Consider the following 21,527-nt stretch of genomic DNA (forward strand, 5'->3'; position numbering starts at 1 on the left):
AATGAAGTTATAAGGAGATGAATAACAATGTCTGACATTCACAGCAAGGGCTATCATCACACATACAGTCACGTCTAATCTCCTTTGACGTCATTGTCACTGGAGAGGGCACATTCACAGACTCCATTAACAGATGCCTCTTCACTGTGCCAGTCATGCCTCACACCTAACGGACATACTGCTTACACACACAGGGCATTGCTGGCCTTTGTGTCAAAAGGGTAACAGACACGGACTGCCTCTTGCCATCAGGGCGGATTATTACACGGATGAGTGAAGCTGTTTGTTAACCGCAGCAGGACGACAACTTTCACACCACGAGTTGTATGACAAGCTGCCGATATGTCACTATTGCAAATGCTCACAGTTCACATTCAGAACTTTCTTACATTCATCCATCCTGTCATTCCACAGTTTATACAGCACCGATCTCGAGAGATTTGTTCATTCTCGTCCTGCAGTCGAAGTCGTGTCAAAGTGATCATGTTTTGCAAAATGGACACAAAAAATTTCTAAATATTTTTGAACGGTCTGAACGGAATTCTAGAGGAAGTTACGTTTTAATTGTGAATGCTGACTATATAAATTTAACAGCTTAGAAAGAAGCATTACTGACAATACAAGAAAACTACGCTTTTTAAGCATAAGCTTCTGCTGCATATGGAGATCACAGTTTAAAAAATAATGTAGAAAACAGGATTCCATAGCTATAAATAAACTATTACATACAAGAACTGCGACTTTTATGCTAATGGTTAAACCTCTGGTCTAGCCCCAAAAGACAAAGTTTTAGCAAACTGAGGTGTCTAACAAAAAGCAATCATGAAAAAATTAGAGCATGGTGGTTTCATTTTGTTAACTGCTGCTGTAATATAATATACAGTTTTGGGCCAGTATGATTTAAAAAAAATAAAAAAATAAATAAATATATATATATATATATATATATATATATATATATATATATATAAAGTAAATATATATATATATATATATATATATATATATATATATATTATATAATATAACTTGTATTCACATGCAAAAATGCTATAAACTGACCAAAATTGACAGTAAAAATATTTATAATCTTTTTAATAATCACATACACATAATTAATCTATTCATAATAAGAAAAAAATATTTAATAACCACCAAATCAGATTTCAAAACTTGAAAATGGTAGTGCACAATGCTAATATATATATATATATATATATATATATATATATATATATATATATATATATATATATATATATATATATATATATATATATATATATATATATATATATTTAATTTTTTTAAATACTCTACATTTATAACAAAAATAAAGTTTGAGATACAAATGCAGAGTTAGAATATGGTTTTCCCGGATCTGGAAAGTGAAGGGAAGGGCTTGACAATTGTAAGCTTTGAGGACACATGGGAGAGGGTGTTAAAAAATGCATTACTCAATTTAGCAGCGGAAACAGGCAGTTTTAGTACTGAGTCAGCCTCCTCTGCCTTTTCCGCTCTGTAACTACTAAGTGAGCATCGCAGATGTAGTTTAGGTTGAGTAAATCTCTGTGCCAGGCCCAATGGGATGTTTCAGTCTTCTGAAGCATTGGTTGAATAAAGAGACAGTAGCTGCTAAATGAACCTAGTTCACTTTGGAAACTACACATACACAATCCAATCTACAGAATGAACACTTGAGGAACAGAAAAATGACTGTCAATGCTAAACTGTCCATAGGCACGCTTACTTATGAACTGAAGAGATGCAGAGATTCACCAATATAAACATTTATTTAATTAAATGTATTGTTGTCTATATATATAGAACATTATATTCTGAGGTATGAAAAATGGATATTCGTTGTGAGATTAAAAAAATAAGTGTTTTAAAAAATAACTCCAATTGAGTGTTAGCACATCTAAATGTAAAAATAAGAGAAATGTATGCACAAACTAAAAAAAATCCTAATTTCACCCCAAACATCTCTAAAAAGATGTTATGATATTAAATCAAATGTAAAAAAAAAAAAAAAGCTAAAAATCATAAAATCAAGATGTAAATTTTATTTCTTCCTTTAGTAAATATTATGGCTGGGTAGAAAGAAAAAAAGATTTCTCAGATTTAATTGATTTTTATTTGTCCAAAACGAAATTCCAAGAATCGATTAATCTAGCCTGTTTTCAGTTCATGAACGAACACGTGTAGTGTGCCTCACATCCTATTACTTTTGATATAAAATCAAGTCTCAGATTTAAAATTTTGTCATGTTTATTACAATATTCAAACAATAAATACTGTTTTGGCACTGTGGACGGAGATTGCTGTAGTGTCTGAGTTCAAGAGAACTCCGGCACATGGACTGATCATCTCTTCCGCTTTACAGAATTAATATAGGATTAATATAGTTTCACCATGAGTGGAGACATCTCAATATGCGTCAATGACCAAAGTAAGGCAGTCTATTGGGCAGTATGAAAACCCATGAACAACACATTTTATAGCTGCTTTCCCTTTCAGGTACTCTGCAAACTTTCAGTCAGAGCAGATGTGTCCTGCTCCAGGTAATACATCAGCCTCATCTTGAAAAACACTGGAGGCCACAATCCATTAAAAACATCCCTGGAGGCTCTGACCTCAACTACTGGAGAAGCTTCATTTCACGGCCCTCCATATGCATTTCAGATTTAGTCAGGCCTCCCCTTGGTTTACTGTGTTCTCTATCCCTGTTGTTTTTCTTTAAATGGGCTCTTGATTCTGTTGCGCTGGTAGGGCCACTTGTCATGATACAGAGTGCACCTGTAATGTCCCCCGCACCCCACAAAACACATAAATCACTTCAAAGACTGCAAACATTCTCATAAACAGAGTCAGGCTCTGATTTATTTCCCTCTCCACAGACCTCTTTCTGTTCAGCAGTCCTACAACAACAAGCATCTTCCAGCATCGTACCTGTGGCCTCATATCCAGCCCGAAAGAACTGTCCTGTCAGATTAGTTATATATGTAAAACGGAGGGATTTAAAGAGGCTGAGATTTTGATTTATAATTCAAATATTCAATTCACATTGCCAACAAGGTAAAATTAAACTCCCAAAACAATGTCTGATTTGCAATGTGTTTACGGCCTTCTAACTAGGTGAAAGAGTGTAACACCCTAAATTAAGGCATCTTTTGCAACTATTAGGTGTGTGACGAGATCTCATGGCACAAGATCTCGCGAGATCTGATGTGTCGCGAAATTCAGGTTTGCTGCGTCCCTCAGTTTGGCAACAACTGCTTTAAGCCTTTAAATGGATACATTAATTGTGTTTAATATATATATATATATATATATATATATATATATATATATATATATATATATATATATATATTTTTTTTTTTTTTTTTTTTTTATTAAAGTGGAATAAATAATAAACTTGACTGACTGCTTCACTTCCACTTTAAAGAGATATTTGTGTTGTCTATTATTTAATTGTAATTATTATTTATAATTTTTGTGCAATTACTTGCCTGTCAGTTGAGTTTGTTGCAAAACTTTCTGCAGTGTTTAAATGTCGTTTATTACTGAAAAAAAAAAAATAAAATAGATGTTTCGTTTCATAAAGTACAAGTTGATTTCAAAATGCACCTACATTTATTGCATTTTGTGTTTTTCAGTTGAATAAAAGACTATTTTCTCCTAAGTATTTCATCATTAAGGATTTTTTTTTAAAGTCTAAAACTCTCGTCTCACCTCGTTCTCATGAACCCAGTCTCATATCTCATCTCATGGGATAAGGGTCTCGTCAAACCCCTAGAAACGACATTAATTTTCTTAAGGTATTCTTCTCTTGCCTTAAAAATAAAAATGCAGAAAAGACAAGACAGCTATGTAATTCAGACAGAAGAATACACTGTATTGTGCATTTAATAAATTTAGAATTTTCCATAAATGAAGATACCTTAAAATATATTTTTTAGACCATTCTTTGATTTAAATGTTACATATGTGGAACAAAAAAAAATTGAATGGCCTGTTCAGCAAGAAATTTAAGCAAAATAAATAAATAAATAAATAAATACGGTAAGCTTGATGAAATGGAAGAAGCAACAGATCTTTTCTTCTATACAGTGATGTACATTTGAGTGTAACAGATTATCAACAGCAAAAAATTCTGCAGTTCTACTCGCTGGTTGTTGACTGGATGTTTAGATGTGGGTGTTGCATTTAATAATGGAGGCAGATGAATGCAAGCTTAGGCTAAAGTGGCTTATGATTTGAGAAAATTTCTCAAACTGATTAAAAATTACGAGGTCACAAAAAAAAAGTTTACAGTAAGATAAATAAGATGTAGGGTAGATGGGGAATTTCCATTTCATGCTTACTTGAAACCTTATTTTGTCAATTACTAACTTTTTCAAAACTTTTTTTTTTTAAGTATGAATATATGATTTTTTGTGGGGTTTATGCTTAAAAAACCCAAAGTACTAAAAATAAAGTAATAAATCTTAAACAATTCAACATATTTTTTGATGTTTTAATAAAACTAGTCAAAACACTGAACAAGAATAGGATTATCTTGTAGTGTGTCACCACAAAATATAGTTAGTCAAACCATATGTGTTTATTCTATGAATGCCACAAATAGAAAACTGCAGACGTGTGTGGCTATCACAGGCATCAGCTTTTTCCCCAGCTTTTACTGTTTGCAAGCCCTTCTGCCAAAAGAGACAATCATTATTTGCTTAGCAAATGCCTACTAAATCTGACTGAGTTGTAATGTCTTACTCTTTAAACCCTCTGTGCAGCTGTGGTTTTACTTGGAAGTAAGAGACACTGAGGTAAGCGCCTCTTCTTAGAGTTCAGGTAGCTAAACTAAGAGATCTGTCCCAGAGACAGCTCAATTAGCATGGCAACAGTCTTATCTCTAGTGCTTGGAGAAGAAATGATGAATCAAAGTCTGTTCTTATTACAGTACCTCCTAGTTCCTTCACATTCAGTATCGCATTTTCGAATGGCACTGCCTTGATGCTGAAACCTGTGGAAGAAAATGCTCATGTTAAGTTTCATAAATGTAGGAATTATATTACTTTATTCCAAAAAGAAAAAAATCCAATAATCTAAGTTTCAAATTATATGAGGTTGCATTAATAATGACACAATGACATTTGTGAACATGGGACTAAATCTAGACATGTATATGAGGGAAGCCCGTTTCCGCCACTGAATAAAAAAGTAAAAGGTTAATTGCGACTTTTTATTTCACAATTCTGACTTTTTTCTCACAGTTGAGACTTAACATCTAGCAATTCTGACTTTTTTTTTGCAACTTTATATCCAGCAAATTGTGAGTTTTTTAACTTCCAATTGTAAGTTTATATCTCACAATTCCAATAAAAAAATTCAGAATTGCAAGTTTATAATCACACAATTTTTAAAAAAATAAAAAAGTCAGAATTGCGAGTTCGTATGATCCAATTGTTCCACAGTGTGAAACTTGATAGATTGTGAAACTTAGAAAAATGGCTTTTTATTGGATTTTTATTTGTACTGAAAAATTTATTATGAGTAGGACACTAGGAAATAGATGTTTTAATGAAAAGTTTCTCAAACTAGATTTTAAACGCCATTTTGAAATTATTGTAATTTGTCTTGCACTGTCTCCAGAAAGTGAGATGTACCGCCAAGGCAAAAGGTAGCAACTTCCACATTATACTATATTTGGGTGCAGATCACCATTTACAGGAATTGTAGATGGGGGGAGTGAATGTACAGTGCGCTCTGCACTTTCAATACCATGACTGAGGTGCCCTTGAACAATGCACCGAACCCCCAATTGTTTCCCAGGCCCCGCAGTATAAATGGCTGCCCACTGCTCCGGGTGTGTTCATGGGGTGTATGTGTACACTGCTGTGTGTGTGCACTTATTTTTTCTGCTGTAAAGTTGGCCATTTCAACACAGGGAGTTATTGGATTGATTTCCTTTTGGAGCCAGCCTCTAGCGGCCAGTCGATGAATTGCAGTTTTTGTCACTACCTTGTTGGCTTCATGAGAGAGAGCGGAAGGTTGCCGCTCCAGTTTGTTAGTTTGCGATCTATCTAATTTGTTTGTCTAATGAAGTGCAGAGAGATGTAATGTATGTATGAAAGTACGCAAGTCACACCGTAATTTAAACGCGGCAGACTTTAATGGACAGTGAAACGAAGGTAGAATACCATAATACCACTACAGGCTGGCACAGTTCTGACGGACGGAGACGGTGGGTTTAGCGATCAGGGGGTGGAGATGCGTAGGTGTAGGTACAGGTAAGGTGGGGGGAGTTGGAACTGGATCTTGTGTTCTACAGCAAAGACCATCTCAAAATGCTCTTCAGAAACCTACGAGTGACGTCACGGACACAATGTCCATGTTTTTTTACAGTCAATGCTTTGGCAATGGGCATGAGGTTTCTGACTGACATTAACACAACAGATGTCTTTTGTGTTTAGTGTCTCACCAATGCGTGCAGAGGCAAACAGGTCAGCCATTTGGTACTGATAAGCGCAAATGAAAACGTGTGACTGAACCTACGAAGCCCACATTAACTCAAATTTTCATGTTCATAAAGCAAATTTTATCAAAATGCTCCACAGGAGAGAGTAAATATGTCATGAGCAGGAGAGAAGCTCCATCTAGGCCTGTTCTTGCAGACTAGTGATTCTGTCAGCTCAATCTAACCATATTTCCACAACAGGCTGTCAATAACACATTGCTTTTATAATTACTGCTTCACTAGACAGCTCAAGACAGGTGTTCACTCCAAAGACAAAGGATCCAAAGATCATCATTGGACGCACATTCCAGGTTTGTGTATTATCTAGGATGCTGTATACATCACACTCCAGTTGTTGAGACGTGCTGAAGAAAGCCTGACACAATTGTGTCTTCTCTTGTGAAAAGAACCATTTGTGTTGTTAGTAAAAACGGAAGTGATGTCGTCCATCTTGAGAGCTGAACATAATCATGAATACACCAGCCTGTCACCAAGAGCTTTAATTAAATCAACACTCTTGTCACAAGAAAGAAAGTCTGTGTGACAAAACCCAGATGTTCTCAAGAAAGACACATATATGCCCAAGGACCTCAACCGCAAGTGCACTCTTTCTTTGGTAAAGTAGCGTAGCGTTTAAAAGGAGGCTCTGAGGTAACCTGCAGCAATAACGTTAAACAGCTTTCGGTGCTTGGAGAGGCTGGAAAACACATGGTGACAATGAAGAGATTTTGCAGACGTTCCGGAGCGCTGGGAAAATGTAGTGCTGGAGATGTATGCACTGAGTACAAGTGTGGCGGTTTAGGCAAACATACTGCAAAAACTGTGTGCTAAGTCAATTTGTTGGAATGACTTGTCACATTTTTTAGTGAAATGGGTACTGGGTTTTTTATTTACGTGTAAATGCTTCAATTAGGACTTTTTAGGAGTCAGGACTAAATATGTGACTTGTTTCTCATTTTTGTCCCATTAAAAAGCTTGTCTTGTTGGTTGAAAAAATGCTGCAGTATAAAGCTGTGGAGAAATATTATACTACCTGTGGTTGGTACCGTGCCATCACTGATCTCATTGCACAAGCGAGATAGCAGACTGGTCTTGCCGGCACCGCTCAGTCCAATGCACACGACATCATACTCCGGTCGAGGTGGAGGAGGGGCCTTACAGCACAACTTCTGGAGACACTAATAATAATAAATAAAATAAAATAAAAACACAGAAAAGACAAACATGGTTAGTGACTATGAGTGGTGCACTTTTCACTAACATGTTGATAAGGGTGATATGAACAATGTAAGCGTGTGTTTGCCAAAGGAGACAGTCTGAAAATAAACTGAGGAGCAAGAGCTGACAAATGCTAATGAAGTTCCAAAGAAAGATGTCTGCTGATGCTGATAAACTAATACGGTGATTTGAATGCAACACATCTGGAGGAGAACTCCTGAACTCACAATGAAATGACTTCATTGACAAAATGGGACATGAAATTCACCACACAGCTGCTTTCTCAGTGGCCGCGTTTACGAGTGTTCCTTCAACTTTGGCCACTTTTATGTCCCAGAGTGCATTTTTATTAAAACTGATTTTGTTGAAGATCATTTTATAACATTGTTGCAAACTTTTGCTGATTTTTTTATTATTATTATTATTATTATTTTGTGTATATAGTTGTGTATATACTCTTGTAGCTTACCCTTTCAACTTTTAAATATGAAAACCAACATTAAAAATGTAAAACAATAAATAAATTTATATATATATATATATATATATATATATATATATATATATAGTGTAAAAATAACATCAATCAAAATTTTGACTATACCAGTTCAGAAGTCAATTCCACCTCAATGAATAATTGCTGTTTCGAAAGTGAGTGTATACTTGTTTAACAAGGAGACAACAGTATCAGTGAAAAACATGCATGAGATGAAATACGAGAATTGAATTCAAATAAAACACATCTGGGGATCACACTGAATAAGCCACTAGAAAAGTGAAAAATGTCTTTACATATGGAGCAAAATTGGGGCAACAGACTAAAATCTCAGATTTAAATCATTTATGACCTTTTACTTGATAAAAGAATGATGTTTATGGCATTTACAAGCCCTTACAGATTTTAGGAAGGTTATTAAGCATAACTTGTTTGAGTTTGTGCATCTGAAAAACAAGATGATTTCTTTACTGCCTCTCCTGCACTAATGTGGCTGAGACATCCTTTCCTATTGCTTGATATTAGGGGAGGCTTTATTGTAGAATTTGCTTGCCCTAACATGTAAAATAGACTGTTACCAGACAGTCTTACGCAGTCTGTGTCTGTTTAGGGGGGAGGGTGTGGAAAAGAGAATCTTGTGTCCTCATGGCAGCAGACAGACCTGTCACTTTATGAATCACTGTCTTTGACTGGAGGCCTGCTGGGAGACATTAGGAGGCAAATGCAGTGTGAACCGTGAATGGGATAGTTTAAGCCGGTGTGGAGAGATCAGTATACAGAACTAAAAAGAGATATCTTTTATTAGCAGGACAGAACTTGTCTGGGCCAGGCAGGGCTTGATTCTGCCCTTTACCTCCGGATTATTTAATTCCACATGGAAACATACTCACCGTGGTCTCTATATAAAGAGCAGTTTGTTTCTAAAATAGACAAATATTACGTCAGAGGAATGTTCACATGGAATGTGAATGTACATTTTATGCATTCCCATTGGGCAAAATGATATCCGACCAAATATATTTTACATATATGCTAACTATATTTTGTAAACAGTGCAGACTAAGTAAATATTTGTTGAAATATATTTCCTTTAAATTTTTCATTTTCACTTCATTTTGGGACTGTATACATGTATTTGGATTGGGAGTATATAAGAAAAATGAGGAAACAATTTAAAACAAAAATGTTTAGAAAACAGATTTATATAAACGTACTTCACAATTCTATAAAAGCCGTATTTTGGCATTTCTCGGATATTCTGGAACACATTTAAAAATATCTGAAAAAATATACATATTTTGTTGCATGAGTTTGTGTCACAGCAGAAGTGTTGTTGGTCAAAACATCTAAAACCTGCCACAGAGCCCCATCTTCTAACATTACAGCTCACTTATGTATAATGTAGTTCTTCCTGAATCTAATAGGGACAGCAAAGGCATGTAGGCAAACAAATGTGTCATTTGCTCTGGTGTTCTTCCATCACTAAAAGCCTAAATGGCTTTCACAGGCCCTTCACAGGAACAGCCACAGAGGCAGCCCTACGGAGCTGCTCGGCCACACATGCTTCTGCTTTGTCACACAGCAACCTGGACATCTGGTTCTGTAAGAGGCTGATGAATTTACCCTATTCACCTCACCTTCACTTACAGTGCTCAGATAGGATGATAAATTTACATCAGTTGCTGAAGGCACATCCTGGAGCATTGACCCCACGGCCCATCAGGGCTCCCACAGGAGCACAGGGCCACACACTTCAGCGCCCCATGTTGCTGCAGGAGATCAAAATAAAGGGTTTCCCAGGTGTCTGAGAAGTCCCATGTCAAACAACTGTTTGGTCAGGATTTTTCTCATGCCAGGGAGGCAGGTTGAAACGGATACCCTGCTGCCGAAAAGGGTTTCTGTATGTCAAGAAATGCTCCCTCTTGATTGATTATTTTGGCTCGCGTCATATTGGACGCGTTTTAATTGTTCGAGAGCCTCCAGACATTACCTCACCGATGTTGGGGCAGTTGTAAAAGCTGATGAACTGCTTTTTATGTAAATGAAGATCTGTGAAGGTATAAATATTCCAGACTGACAACAGCTGTAACGCGGCAGTGCCACATTTTCAGATGAAATTTTTCACTAAAAGCTACGCAAATGAAAAAGAGAGACCCCCTTATCCCACCCAGCTTTCTATTTAAAAAAAGATGTCAAGACATCAAATGGCTGATGTAATTAAACAGTTTGGCTGAGATCCAGGCCCTGGCACCAAAACAAAGATACGACGGCACTAGAATCCAGCACAGCAGACAGGAGAACACAGCTGGGCCAAATCCACTCAGCATTACCACAATATTGAATCTTCAGCCCTTATGGAAACAACACTGAACAATACGCCACTGCAAAAACAACTCCCCGCCTGCCAACTTCTCCTGAATAGACCCCTCGGCAGAGTGAGGGGGACCCTGTCTGCTCCCTGCAATAAAGAACTTCCATCATGAGAAAAGTAACACGCTATGCACTCTGCCGCTCTGGAGCGGAGTGAACAGCAGTGAGAACAGAGATCGCTCTGCGGGTTATTGGCCAAACGCTTCATTCTTACAGACACATACTGTATGGAGATACTGTTGGTTGGGGAGGGGGATGGAGGGTCCGTCTGTCCCCCGGACATGCAATGGCCAGCCGTTGCTCACTTGTCTGCTCTATTTTAAATGACAGCTTTGTATTTTTAGAGCCCATAAATGAGGGGGAGAGAGCAAGGGAAGCACCACACAGACAGAGCTCACATTTCACTCGTTTGCCCTCTGAGAGTGTGGAGACGGGGCAGACGTCTGCCATTGAAGCGTCAAGCAGTGATGCCATCCTGTTTGCCCCACCTGCATTTATGTGCATTGCCCATCTCCATGGCTTTGACAGTGACACTGTTTGGCACCTCAAAGGAAAATGACAATTGTGTTATTTACTTAGCCTCATGCTGTTATTTTTTTTAAGCCTGTACATTATAATGTTCTGATCCACTTGTAGCAATTAATTTTATTTAGACAAACAGAATACATTGAAATAATGATCTGCTTATTGGTATCATAAAAGCTATTTCACATTTCCTATCGTTGGGAGTTCTGCACTGAATGAAATCCAACTTGTTTGTTAATGGTGAGGATGTCAGTAACTAGTACTACCAGCAGTAATGCCACACATCTTTTGCAGTGACAAGAGAATGTAATTTGGGCTGAGGTACTGAATTCAGCACAAACCTGAGCCAACATGAATCTGCTTTCCAAAGCCACATGCATCAGGTTCATCTTTCACTGATCGGGAGGGTGTGTCTCTGGAAGTGAAGACATAGATCATCTTCTGCATTCAATAGATGGCACGCTGAAGTAAGCCCCTCTTTGCCTGATCAGCATATTCCATCTTGCTATTAATTCAGGGTGTGGAAGTAACCTACACTCTATATAACAGCACACTGGAAAATTATTAAACAAAACTGTGCCAGCAATGACCAACAAATATAAAAAATAAAAATGCCTCGCTGTAATCAATCACAGCAAAGCGCCAAACAGCTCCAGGTCATGCCGAAACAAGTCCATAATGAACAACATCTGACAAAAATAGCACTGCAGTGGAAAATATTGCAGTAAAATTAGCGCATGTCCACATTCACTTCAGGACATCATATTTCACCATCTAAAAGCAGCCTTATTATGTAAAATGTGCTAAATTCAATGTATTTTAATGTGTAATATCTTGTCAACTAAAGAGCAATATCAACAATACAACCCTTGTGATGTTTGGTTTTATTTCTTGTTTTTACAGCTATCTTGTAACTTGTGATTTTATATCTGTTTTTAATTACTGCTACTATATCATGTTATTGTGACAACTAGTAATTTTGACTTTCTCTCTCACAAATAACTATTTATTGTAACGGTAAATGTATCTCAGAATTTATTTTCTCATAATTGCCACTCTACTTCTCGTAATGGCAGCTGTCTTGTAATTGCAACTGTATATTTTTAAATGGTCACAATTACCACTTTTACATTTTAATTTGTAAAGGAATTCCATATAAGAGACCCTTTGTATGTACGCAGAAAATTTCCTAATTATTCCCTTCACATTTTTACATGTTTTTGACTAAACAACTGGCAGGATGTACTGCCACAATATGTAAACCAAAAAAGAAAATCTTAGCAAGTAACATTTAGCCTACTCCATTTAGTCCGGATTCATATTTAGACCACAAACACAATTCATGTAACATTCTATGAAGGAATTACCAGATCATTAAAAAAGTATGAATCCGAAAGAATGTAAAGAAGTCTTTACAAGGGTCTTTGGGTCTCGCAGGCTTCAAACAGTGCAGAATTTTTTTTTTAACATTCACATAATCTACAGTTATGCCAACATCAGAAGCTTTTACCGCAGTAATTACAACACTGATGCCTTTCCAGGGCGTTTTGGGGTCAGTGAGGTTTGTTTTTATTGTGTCCAAAACAGACTACAGTAAGGGCCAATGAGCTTGCGAGTGGGGGAGGGGCGGTCGGGAGCGACACCAGACACAGACACAAACCCAGGCAGACCAGTCTGAGCCTGGCATTCCCAAACAGACCTCACTATCATACCAGCCGGCGACCCTTCCCTGCCCAGACACCCTCTAGCAACACTTGTCTGCAGGGCTCAGAGGTGACCTTTGAATTGACAGTGCTTTATATGGACGTCCAGATGGAGCTGCAGTGTAACACACACCAGTCATAACACGGCTCTGACTACACTCCAGCTCATAGTGAGAGTCCATGGCAGTCTGGGCTGATTGGAGGGGGGTTTACCTTCATTCATCTTTTTTTTCTCTGCATGTTGATGTTTGTGGCTTACGGAGGGCTGGCAAGTGTAGGGCCGGGGGGGAGCGGTTATATGGTATGTGAAGGAGAGGGAGTTTGTGCCAGTATAGTGGCGTGCCACATATGGAGGGAGGCGAAAAATAAATGTCAGCGAGACTGTTGTGTCCACACCATACCTTGCTGTCGCCATACCAACCACAGGCTGGTTACTGCAGTGTGCGTTGGATAAATCTGGAAAGAAACTACATCTCACTGCGCTACTTAAAATAAAAACAGACAAAATGTTTCCCATTACAGAATGTGGTGCATCCAAAGTACGAAAACAGCTAACTTTCATACTTCCTGAAAGTTACAGTGAAAAATCCTAAAGAAGCATTTGAGTTTTGACACTTTTTTCCCCAAATTTATGCGCACATATATTCCCCAACTTCCAAAAAAAGAATGCGCAAAATTGTTAAGCTGGTATTTTTAGGGGTGCACAAGCCTTAGTATCTCATTTATTGTAGTACTTAGGAGTACATACATATGAACCTTTTAGGGGTGGACATGGTACAAAAGGGTAAAGCTCAAGAGACAAGCTGCTGCCCCAAATAAGGTATAATGTTTTTCAAATTTTTTTTGAGTGGAATAAGAATTCATCATTTTTGTTGACATGGTCTTTTGTACTACTCTGCAACATGTTAGCCTGACAATGTGTATGTCTGTACCTGCAACCTGTGACAGTGAAGATCCTCTTTCAAGAGCCACTTTTCCGATGTTCCCTATAAAGGGCTACAACTCCCCCTAGCTATCACTGGATGTACTTGTTCCTGACAAGCCCTGATGTTACCTATCACAAACTAACCCTATTTTATGTGATTAATGTTGTTATGAATTGCAAATCTTGTCACCATGAAAGGTTAAGGATGTGGTGACACTTTCTCAATGTTTTCTTAATGGTAGACTGTACACACTGATACCATGCATGCTTCAAGAAACCTTGGAACTGTAAGTCCACAGTATCCAGATGAATTCTCTCCTGTCAAAAAATCAACAACATTCCTTCCATTTGAAACGCTCTGACAAAAATCTGAATGTTTTTCTGCTTAAAGTGCATTTCTTACATCACATTTTTTGTACTAAAAACGTAATGTTCCAAAACAATTACACATTTGAAAAGAAAGAACATAATACAGTAAATTTGTGTTACATAATCACCCCAACAAGCTGGATTTACAAGAATATGGAGCTGGATGATTGATAATTATTTATCTAATAAACATCCCATCAGTAATATCATACCCGTTCCTAGCACAAGCCTTCCAACAGAGGTTAAAAACAGCCGTGGAAAACATTTGGACTGAGGACGAACAAAATATTTCCCAGTAGGTGATCCTCTTGCTGATATCAGGTTACTTGTGGTTGGCCACATGAAAGAACCCCAGTAACCTACATACATGGGCGTCTTCAGTTCCCCTTTAAGCCCTCAACTTAGCCCCCGTGGCCCTTTATCCAAAACAGGAGAAACCCTCAGACAATGGAGCGGTAGTCTCTACTGTCACGGCCCAAGACAGGCCCCCCCAGCTGCGCTCCACATGCACCACAAACACTTCAGCCTCATCACAAGGGATTATCAAACCCTCTGCAGCCATTGTTCTGACCTACCTTGGTTCACCAGAAAGCTGTCTTTTACTGGGCCATTTCTTTGGGTTGTAGCCCCCTATGTCTGGATAAGGCCAATGTGTGGGGAAGTGACAAAACCCCAGAAAGGAATTGGGGGCCTTGGGGGGGGTGCGCAGCTGTAAATCTTGATGTCACCGACGGGAAGGCTGTTGCGGACCATTACCATAAATCTGACAAACGCTAATTTGATGGGAGGCTGTATCTGTCTGGGCTCAGGCTGGTCTAGACGGCCTACTGAGAGATCCTATGGCAAAGGGAACGTTTTGTTCCCCCACCAGGACCATCTGGATATAGCAATAAGCGGCAAGCGGCACAGTTCACACACTGATCAAAGTGGGCCTTTGGAATTGTGATGGGTAGCCTACATTCCCCAGCTCTTTTCCAATACACATGTAAGGCTCTTTTTATAGATGCATAAAGAATTATGCTAGAATCATAATCACTGTGCACAGAATTGATTGGGAGTTGACTGATTATCAGGTCTTAAACAGTATGATGGAGAAACAGTGATCTGAACTACATTTCACTTGAAAATACAAAATAATTCTATTTATTCACCCTTACGTGATTCCAAACCTGTATGACTTTCTTTCCACTGTTTAAAGGTGCGGTCACTTTTACCAGTGTTCAGTGCATGACTGAGTGAAATCTAGTGATTTCAAAAGGAATCTACACGATTTGGAAGGTAATCTGAAAGCTGGGAAATCTGCTTAGTTTAAAGTAGGGCTGATTAATCAAAATGGAATCGAAATCACGATTAGACAGAAGCTGTGACAGTCAAGCGTATCTTTCAGAGAAGCACGGTTCTGTGATGAGCAGTAAATCTCCATCCGAAGGCCAGAGGGTGATGTCATGTGGAAACAATGCCTACAGTATATCACTGCTTAGAATACTATGAAATATGTGGCCACATCATCTCACAGAAGTATTTATTTCAAACACTTGGCCGAAGTAACGAAGTGAGTTTGTACAAAAAAACATTTTATTAAATGTGGTATTTCGACATGCTCTCAGATGGAGCAGCATTTACTAATGTTACACAGAGCCTTGGTTCACCGAGAAGTTACGCAAACAGCTGTCATTATCGCGAATGATTCCTGTGATTTCATAATTCGATTTTTTTGTGTAGCTTGTCAGTGAACTACAGCTCTGTGTAGTAAATGCTGCTCCACCTGAAAGCAGGTGATCGAGATTTACTACTTATCACAGAACCGGCTTTACTGACATGATGTGCATGATGATCACATTCAATTAATCATGCAGCCCTAGTTTGAAAGAGACTATTGTGTATAAAAAAGGTCCATATGACTTGTGCATTATGAAGAGGAAAAAATAACTAAATTTAGGCTTCCTTGGTGCACTGAGAATCAGGATTTTATTTTCAATTAATCTGAATCTCTATTTTATAAAACAAGTGTAAATCCTTTGTTCATAAATCAAATTTATCTAATTATATAGGTTCAACTTCAGTGTCATGGTCACAAGGGTTAATGGTTCACTGAAGGGGTGGGGTTATCAGTGAATAAAAACAAAAATTAGCCCTTGATCTACATCACAACTAAGAAATATATCAAGATACATTTTTTCTAAAAATTAGTGACGTCAACCGTCACCAACATCAAATGTTTGAATCAAAAGGCTTATGCTAAAATCTTAATGAAACTTCATATTTCTGTACACTCAGAAAAATATATTTTGCAAGCAAAAGGTAAAAATATGTTTAAAATAAAGAGACAGGAGCTTCAACATTTTGTCCTGACCAACTGAAAAAAGTAAACACTAATCTATTTGTAGTTTATCAAAGAAAAAGCTAAATTTTTGCTTTTGTTTTTAAAATGTTTTCATGCTCTATACAACCCAAGGCCACATTCATGCACAGTTGGGTCCTTCCCAACAAGAGCAATGGGAGCAGAACAGAAGGGGCATTTTGGAAGCATTTGAGTATATAAATTTTGTAATTGGGAAGGGTGATTAGCTTGGGCGTATTTGCATAAAGCGGCGAAAACTTTGGTTTCCACCACACAATGTAAGCAAAAAGACGTTTTCCTCACTGATCTAGAGGATCAAAGCCAGAGGGCCCCCTTTTGAATGTGCTGCAACTAATGTATGAGGGCCAAAGGGGGTTGGGGGTACCCCTAAAACAGGGCTGTGGAGGAGGGTACTTGCCCGTTCTAACACCAGTAATCAGACATTTTCAAAAAGCATCTATTTATCTGAGATGTGCTCAAATTTTAATAGAAACAAATCAGTGGGCTTTGGTGAGTGTGGGAAAATTCCTCCATAAATGCAATTGCATCAAACCAGCAACCACCAACTCCTCGTCCTCCCTAATAAGCACCTCTAGGCCCCAGAGACAAAACGATGGGGACTCGCTGAACAATAAATCTGTTTTTATACATTGTGAGGTATTGGAGAATTAGGTTGACATGACAGAATGGACTCAAGACCCTTTACAATTTAAAAAGTCTGTCTGGCAGGATATGGTTGCTTTAATTTCTTTATAGAGACAATCCCTTGTGCCAATTTCAGCTCATGGGCCACTGTAATTGTCATTGATGAAATGTATAGGAACAACAAGCATATAACATGCTCAGTTATGACAAAAACAGAGCCAATAGTGACAATAAGCAAAGAAATTGGGTTTTTATTTTAGAAACAAGTCATGTTTTTCCTTTGAGGCCAAAAGGAGGCTTGTTGCTGCCACTTTCTTGTCAGTGCTGGACTATGGCGATGTCATATACATGAATGCTTCCATCACAAGCTTGAAACTGTTGGATACTGTTTATCATGGAGCTCTTAGGTTTATCACAAACTTTAGAGCACTTACTCATCACTGTTCTTTGTATGATCGGGTTGGTTGGTCTGCATTGTCCACCCGTAGACTTAATCATTGGTACATTTTTATCTACAAGGCAATTCTTGGTCTGCTTCCCCCATACCTCCAATCTTACATTGAAAAGAAAAATACAGGAAGATATTGTCTTCGTTCTGAGGACTTATTATTATTATCTGTCCCTCAAGTCCGGACCGAACTGGGAAAAGGGGCGTTCAAGTATGCGGCACCCTGCACTTGGAATCAGCTGCAAAATGTCCTGAATCTTAAGGAGCCAGTTTCATTGACTGATTTTAAATTACTTTTAAATAACATGGAAGCTACACAAACTGGCTGTAGATGTAATGACTGACTCAGTTATGACGGACGATCCTTGCTGTTGTTTATCGCTTGCGATAATAGGTGAAATTCTGATTTCTTATGATTTTATAATTATTTATTACTTGTATAAATTGTTATATGTTGACGTTATATGTTATATGTTTTTATGTCTGTAACCTTGTTAATTGTGCTGCTGCCTGTCTTGGCCAGGACGCTCTTGTAAAAGAGATTTTTAATCTCAATGAGTTTTATTCTGGTTAAATAAAGGTAATATATATATAAGTTATCAAAAATTATGTCATAAATAAAATGTATTTACAGTGCAGTAACTGTGTTCAGTCTGTCACTAAACGGGACATACTGTGTCTCTCTTTGCATTGACACAAATCTAAATAAAACATTCATAGTGCAAATCCAAGTGGGCTTTTAATTGAAAAATAATTGATTGACTTAAATTTCAGACAAAATATTGACTGTATTTGCTCAATTTCTCTGACCAATATAGTTCCAGTCAAAGCCACAGCTGAACTGTTTTGTGTCTCCACGCAACAAAGCGGTGTTTCGTTACTGAATGAATCCACGTTTTTGAACAAATCAAGTGAGCCAATTATTAAGTAAACCATTCATAAAGACAGTAGTCACTTGTCTCGTTTCTGAATGAATCAGCCATTTGAACGAATCTGTTCTGTAGAGTGGGATTTACAACCGTTTTTTGTGGTACTCAAAAGATACGGGGGACTCTGAAAGAAATCCTGGAGAAAATTCACCCTGGTGAAATTCATTTCCAGCAAGAGGGATGCGTGTTCTCAACTATCTGGATGATTGGCTGATTTTAGCTCAGTCCCGGGACACGTTAGTCACCCATGTAGACACGCTGCTTTGTCACTTGGCATTCCTAGGGCTATGTGTCAACATGCAGAAGGGCATTTTGCCGGGGCGTACATACTTTCAAGGAAGGGGATTCTTCAAGGAGAGTGGAGGTTGCACCCCAAGTCGGTTCGGATGATTTGGACCTGCTACGGGACAGTAGAGGTGGATTTGTTTCATCGCAAGCTAGAGTGCGCACTGCCCGCTGTTCTTCTCCCTGTCTCACTCGCGCTGGAAGAGTACGTTCTGACATCGCACTGGCCAACAGCCAGACTGTATGCGTTTCCTCCAATCAAGATATTGCCACTGGTCTTATACAAGTTCAGGGAGGTGGGGGATTCAGTGATACTCATTTCCCCAAACTGCCAAAACCAGCCTTGGTTCCCTGATCTGACAGAGATGCTGGTGGCACTACTCTGGCCAATCCCCATCCCCAGGAAGGATCTGCTGACTCAAGCGAGCCAAACCCAGGTTTACGGAGCCTTCATGTGTGGCTGCTTCGGGGATATCAGAGGAGCTGAGCACTCTGCATTCTCGTGTGCTCGACACGCTCTCGGAGGCGCGGGCGCCCTCCACATGACGTTTGTATGCTCTAAAATGGGAAGTGTGTGTGAAATGGTGCCATGATGTTCATATTGACCCGGCTGCTTGCTCCATGTTGTATGTTCTATGTTTTCTACCATACAGACTAGATAGTGGATCTCTGCCATCAACACTGAAAGTCTATGTGGCCATTATTGCCTTGTTTCATTCCCCGCTGGGCGGCCAATCGATCGGTAGGCAAGCGCTGATGGGGAGTTTTCTTAAGTGGGTAAGGAGATTGCATCCCCCTAATCTGCCTTCAGTCCCACCCTGGGACTTGGAGGTGGTGTTAAGAGCTCTTTCACATCCACCATTTGAGCCTTTAGCATCAGTTAATATGAAGGAGTTATCTCTCAAAAGTGCACTTTTTCTTGCCCTTACTTTACATGCGTTTTCTGAATGAATGAGGAATGAAAGGTGCTAAGATAAATGCTAGCATAGTGGCACCGCGCGCTACAGTGATTGAGTGCACACACTGAGACAGGAGAGGTATGTGTCAATTCATATAAGTTGAGGAAAGAACATCGTGGAATATGGAAAAATGGTGGCGTTTTCATTTAAAGTCAAACCCAAACACAGTTTTGTGTTCTGTTTTGCTGATTGGTCACTAATTTCCACAAATTATTTTTCTATGGTTTCTTTTCCCTAATCCTCACAGTCTCACCCTCTAATTTGCTCTAATTTTAAAGGGGTCATGAACTGAGAAATTCAAATTCAAATTCCTTTTATCTTCTGACTTATAAGAGGTCATTGTGCTACAAAAACGTCCTGTATGTTTCAGAACTCGAAACTTTCTTGTTAGACTAAAATCAGCTTATATTGAAGCCAATATGCCAAAACGACAGGTTGTGGAATGTGCCAATATATGATTTAACAGTGTGGCTAAACAGTCTCTGTAGAAGAAGATCTACATCAATGTCTGTTTACCATTAATTATCCATAGGGGAGCCAGGAGACATCTGTAACACATAAACATGAACAAGAATGACTTTCAAAGACAGAGAAACACTAACTGACTGGACTGGGACTTTTAAATAGGATAAACAGCTGGGAACGAGACACACCTAGAATCAAATTAACACAATCAACATGTGGGAGAAAACTAGGTTATTTGGGAGCAAAACACGATCACAGATAGGTCCATAATCCTGACAGTATTAGCAGTGGTATTTAATATTAACATTATTACTAATGTGATTCAAAACATACAAATTCCTAGCCTTTTCTGTTATTCATTTCACCACCATACCACTAAATGGCCCAATAAAAGATCAACATTGTTAAACTCTTGTGTACTGTCAGAAAAAATGTTTCTGTATTGTGTAATGTTCAGTGTTGTTCAGGGACGGCCTATTTGAAGTCATGCTATTGTTCAGCAAGCCAAATCCTTCCCGGTCTCTCCTCAGATGACCCAGAATTTGAATGAAAATAAGAAAATATTTGAGCCTCTAGGAACACAATATCTTGAATATTAAAACACAACCCCCATATCCATCTTCAAATTAGCTTCAAAAGAAAAGGGGATTTGATTTCAGTGTAAATCCAGTGGAAAGAAAAGGTTGTTATTGCAGCAAAGCCCCAAACTCACATCTGGCCAAAGGTTGGTCTGCAGCCTTCCGGTAGCACCACAACCTCTGACGGCACATCCACTTCTTTTACAACATTTACAATAGTTTAAAAGCAAATCAAAAGCCCCTGACAGTTTCAGGCCTAATATTTTAACCTCTGCGACACAAGAGCATGCTCATTCCCATGGACTTCTTTGTGCAGGGGTCGGCGACTTGAATGGGCCTTCATTAAGAGGAGTTTGCATCAACAGTTAATTATGCAAATGGCCATAACCCCTTCATGCGCTAACAGGTTCCGGCTAGATCCCTTCACCCTTCATTGCCATCCCACAAAAAAAAAACAAAAAAAAAAACAGCCCAAACACTGTACTACTGAGATATTTACCATACATTCCCCCTTACAATTCCTACTATTTTCCAAATGCCACATCGACTCTTGGACGGGGGGGATCTATAATGGCAGCCATTGTGGCTTCTAAGCCCCAAACAGCCTTTTTCCATCAAAGACCCTCGGAAGACTCTTGCTGGGTGCAGATGAATGCCCATTAGTCCCCCCCACCCTCCTTGTGGAGAGATGATGGCCTGAACTCATCTAAGGGACCAAAATAGACAATTAGGCAAAAATGCATGACAACCAATT

General features: G+C 38.5%; 1 protein-coding gene across 2 annotated transcripts in view; it reads right to left on the reverse strand.

Annotated features, from left to right (window-relative positions):
• The window catches only part of LOC127958406 (ADP-ribosylation factor-like protein 15), a 103,567-nt gene that overhangs the window by 67,491 nt on the left and 14,549 nt on the right, over positions 1-21,527 (reverse strand). For both annotated transcript variants that reach the window (XM_052557272.1, XM_052557271.1), the window contains exons 2-3: positions 7,551-7,695; positions 4,964-5,023 (exon numbers count right to left, since the gene is read on the reverse strand). In XM_052557272.1, the coding sequence (XP_052413232.1) occupies positions 4,964-5,023; positions 7,551-7,695 (205 nt within the window). The remainder of the gene's footprint in view (positions 1-4,963; positions 5,024-7,550; positions 7,696-21,527) is intronic.

Source organism: Carassius gibelio, chromosome B5 (assembly GCF_023724105.1).
Source record: "Carassius gibelio isolate Cgi1373 ecotype wild population from Czech Republic chromosome B5, carGib1.2-hapl.c, whole genome shotgun sequence".
NCBI lineage: Eukaryota > Metazoa > Chordata > Actinopteri > Cypriniformes > Cyprinidae > Carassius > Carassius gibelio.